This window comes from Mus caroli, chromosome 6 (genome assembly GCF_900094665.2).
Source record: "Mus caroli chromosome 6, CAROLI_EIJ_v1.1, whole genome shotgun sequence".
Classification (NCBI taxonomy): Eukaryota; Metazoa; Chordata; class Mammalia; order Rodentia; family Muridae; genus Mus; species Mus caroli.
Genome location: NC_034575.1, coordinates 87,300,416 through 87,303,813, shown reverse-complemented (window position 1 = coordinate 87,303,813; position 3,398 = coordinate 87,300,416). Strand labels below are relative to the sequence as shown.

Genomic DNA, 3,398 nt, shown 5'->3' with positions numbered 1-3,398 from the left:
TGCTATGACCTCTGATGTGTTTCTCAATGGAGCTCCATCTAGCCCTGCAGATGGCTGTCACAACAGAACTGCTACCTCTGGGAATCTCAAGGCCAGAGAAATGAGGGGTGACAGGTAGATCAGTGGCAAGGAAACAACTTCTGCTACACTCCTGGGAAGGGGGGACAGTGAGGAGAAGGGAGGAAAGAGAAAAAGCCACTGATGATGACCCCCATGAGAGCTGTGACAGCAGGGTTTGCTTGGCATGTGCCTGTGTTGTTTTGTTTACTTAAGATTTATTTATTCTTTTTCACATGTGTATGTGCTTTACCTGCATGTGTGCGTGTACACCATGTGTGTGTCTGATGCCCACAGGGGCCACAAGAGGGTGTCAGAGCCCCTGGAACTGGAGTTCCAGATAGTTATGAGCTGCCATGTGGATGCTAGGTACCAAACTTGGGTTCTCTGGAAGAGTAGGGAGCTAGACTACTACTTATGGTTAAGGGTTACGTAAGCCATCTCTCCAACTCCCATGCTTACTGTTTTCCTTTTTAAAACATTATTTAGAATATGTGTGTGTGTGTGTGTGTGTGTGTGTGTGGTTTTTGAGCACACACATGCAGGCAGGCGTGTGCGAGCACTCATGCATATGCACATGCATGTTGGTGTGCACTTCTGTGTGTTTGTGTAACAGCACATGTGGTGCAGAGGAATGTCGGAGAACAACTTGTGGGCCCTGGGAAGTGAAGCCAGGTCATCAGGCTTAGTAGCAGGCACCTTTACCCACTGAGCCATCTTGCTGGCCCTCGTGCCTGATTTTTGTTTGTTTGCTTGCTTGTTTTTAAGTTTCCATCACAACTTAAAAACAGAAGAATTTACAATCAAATGTGGTTTGCAAATGTGTCTTGAAGAATGCCTAGCCACTGAGGGCTATGTGCCAGCGTCCCCAGCAGGCTACTCCTTGGGTTCTGCCCACCACTCACAGTAAGAAAGAATATTCTATATTCTATATATTCTAATATTCCAGAGCTGGTGGCACAGACACAAGTGTGCACAGACACCTACAATGCTGTTAGCATGTGTGAAGAGTCCGGCTATGTCTACTCTGTCCCCATCATTTGGTTTTCCTGGTGTGGTACTGGGTGTGGTACTCACACATACCAACCAAATCCTCTACCACTAAGCTACATCCTCAGTCCCCCACCCCCTGCCTTTTGTAACTCTTTGGAACAGAGTACCATTAACTCTCAATCCTCCTGCCTCAGTGNCCCAAGTAGTTGGGATTGCAGACTGACTCGATCCAGTCCAGCTTCCTACCACAGTTAACATACTGGCTGTTGCTCGCCACATGTAACTGTTCCAGACTGCTCACAGGAATCTGTCTCAGAGGACACTGAGGGCAGTCATGTGGGCATGCCCACTCGGACCCTCACAGTAGACCTTAGGTATATCCCCTCTACCCTCAGGGCCTCAGTTTCCCACATTCTCATAGCTGCCCCTTTAGCTGATACCCAACAGAGCTAAAATTCACTCAGGATCAAAGAAAATGTGNCTTTTTCAGTTCTGCCTGCATCCACTCCAGACCTGCCACCACCACACCCAAGGTGACCCACCAAGCAGCTCAAGAACCCANCTGGGAGAAGGAGGGAGTAGCGGGTAGCAAGTGCGGGCAGGAGAAGAGGCAGGGACTATAATAGAAAAGGCCAGCTAGCTGACCTGTGGCTCTCACTCTGAGCTCATCTGTTAGTTGGAGACCCTGTGGCATTCCAGGACTGATGCCAATCTTCAGTGTTTTACAAAAGAAAGAAGACAAAGAGACTGAATAACCTTTATGTGCTATTTGATCATTTTTAATAATGTATATGTACTATTCTTATCATTAAACAACAACAACAGCAAAAAAAAAAAAACCCTTTTTAAAATGATTACTTTCGTTTTTCCTTGTTGAGATAGGGTCTCTCTATGTAGCTCTGGCTGGTTAGAACTCCCAGTGTAGACCAGGCTGGCCTGGAACTCAGAGATCTACCTACCTCTGCCTCCCCAGTGCTAGGATTAAAGGTCTGTGCTACCATGCACAGCTGATTTTTTTTTTNAACTGAGGAACACAGTGGATGAAGGAATNGAATGTCAGCTGTAGCCATAGTTGAGGAGTGGAGTTCAGAAGCCCCCTACGTCTGTTTCCAGTTTGAAGGCCACCATCCAGCCTCAGGTGACCCTGGCCTGTACTCAGTGNCTGCTGGGGTGCATCTCCCTCCCTCTAGGGTAGAGACTCAAGACCAACCAGCTCAGCATGATTAAGTTAAGTTACAGAGTCACAGCAAAAAGCCACTTAGGAGTGGCGCAGCTGCCCACCGCCCAGGCACCACCTGGAGGAATTGCCTGACATGTCACCTCATGGGGCAAAAGTGGTGAAGAAGATGTACATCTTGGCCAGGAAGGTAGTGACAGAGCCCTGGCGCCAAAGCTTCATCTCCACATCTAGGGCAAAGTCCCGCGGCTCCAGAACAGACCGCTGCAGGGATACCACACCAGTGTAGGCATTGAGTCTGCGTGTGACGAAGTAGCCCTCCTCGTTGCCCTTCGTGATGGTCAGGGAGATGGTGTCCCCAGCAAAGGCGGGAGCAGGGCCTATGCGGAAGATATGTGCAGGTACCAGTAGGCCTGTCTGGAAATTGAGCTGGTAGTGCGTGATGCGAGCTGGTGAGGTTTGACATTCNGTGATATCCTGGCATGTGGTACGCTCGCACTTCCTGTGAGGGAAAGATGCTTGGTCAGTGACTAGGTACCCTCACTTCCATCCCAGATGTGGGACAGACCCCAGCAGCTGGCTCAGGCACTAGTGGACCANGGAGCAAATGTGAGCTCTACCCAGAGGAATCCAACAGCCATAAGTAAGTTACTTTACCCCTCTAGGCCCCATTCCCAGCTGTGAGATGGTCTCCTGTGAGGGTGTGGCTGACATGCCTGGCACAATGTCCTAGCAGGCCTGTCAGCAGCTCTCTTCATCCGTATTTGTTCCTTCCTTTCTTCCCCTTCCCTATTCCTCACAGCCCTCTGCCCAGCACAGCCTGCTGGCCCGCCATACCCAACCTGTCTCCTGTTGCAGCGCTGGGTGCTCTCATTTCTGAGTTAAGTCCCTTTAAGTACTTCAGCTCATGCATCTCGTGTCCTGCACGAGGGAGGCCACAGCCCAGGCAGCCCTTGGAGAGGCTGAGGAGTGAACTGGCCNAGGGTGAGACACTAAGGCCTCAGTCTACAACCTGATGACTGGTTGCCTGGCCAGACCTTGCAAATGCAGGCCAGCAGCCAGATGATCGGGCAGGGACAGGAATAGTTTCACGGTGGGCTCAGGAGGCCCAGACAATGGCAGCTGTCCCATGAAACTGCACTGGTGAGGCTGCTCTGTCTGCTGGCCCCCA

At 50.4% G+C, this 3,398-nt stretch overlaps 1 protein-coding gene across 1 annotated transcript in view; it reads right to left on the bottom strand.

Annotated features, from left to right (window-relative positions):
• Window positions 1-2,072: 2,072 nt before the first annotated feature.
• Window positions 2,073-3,398, bottom strand: part of Fbln2 (fibulin 2) — a 59,635-nt gene continuing 58,309 nt past the window's right edge. The window contains exon 18 of the mRNA XM_029478234.1: window positions 2,073-2,729. Within this exon, the coding sequence (XP_029334094.1) occupies window positions 2,372-2,729 (358 nt within the window). The 3' untranslated portion in view covers window positions 2,073-2,371. The remainder of the gene's footprint in view (window positions 2,730-3,398) is intronic.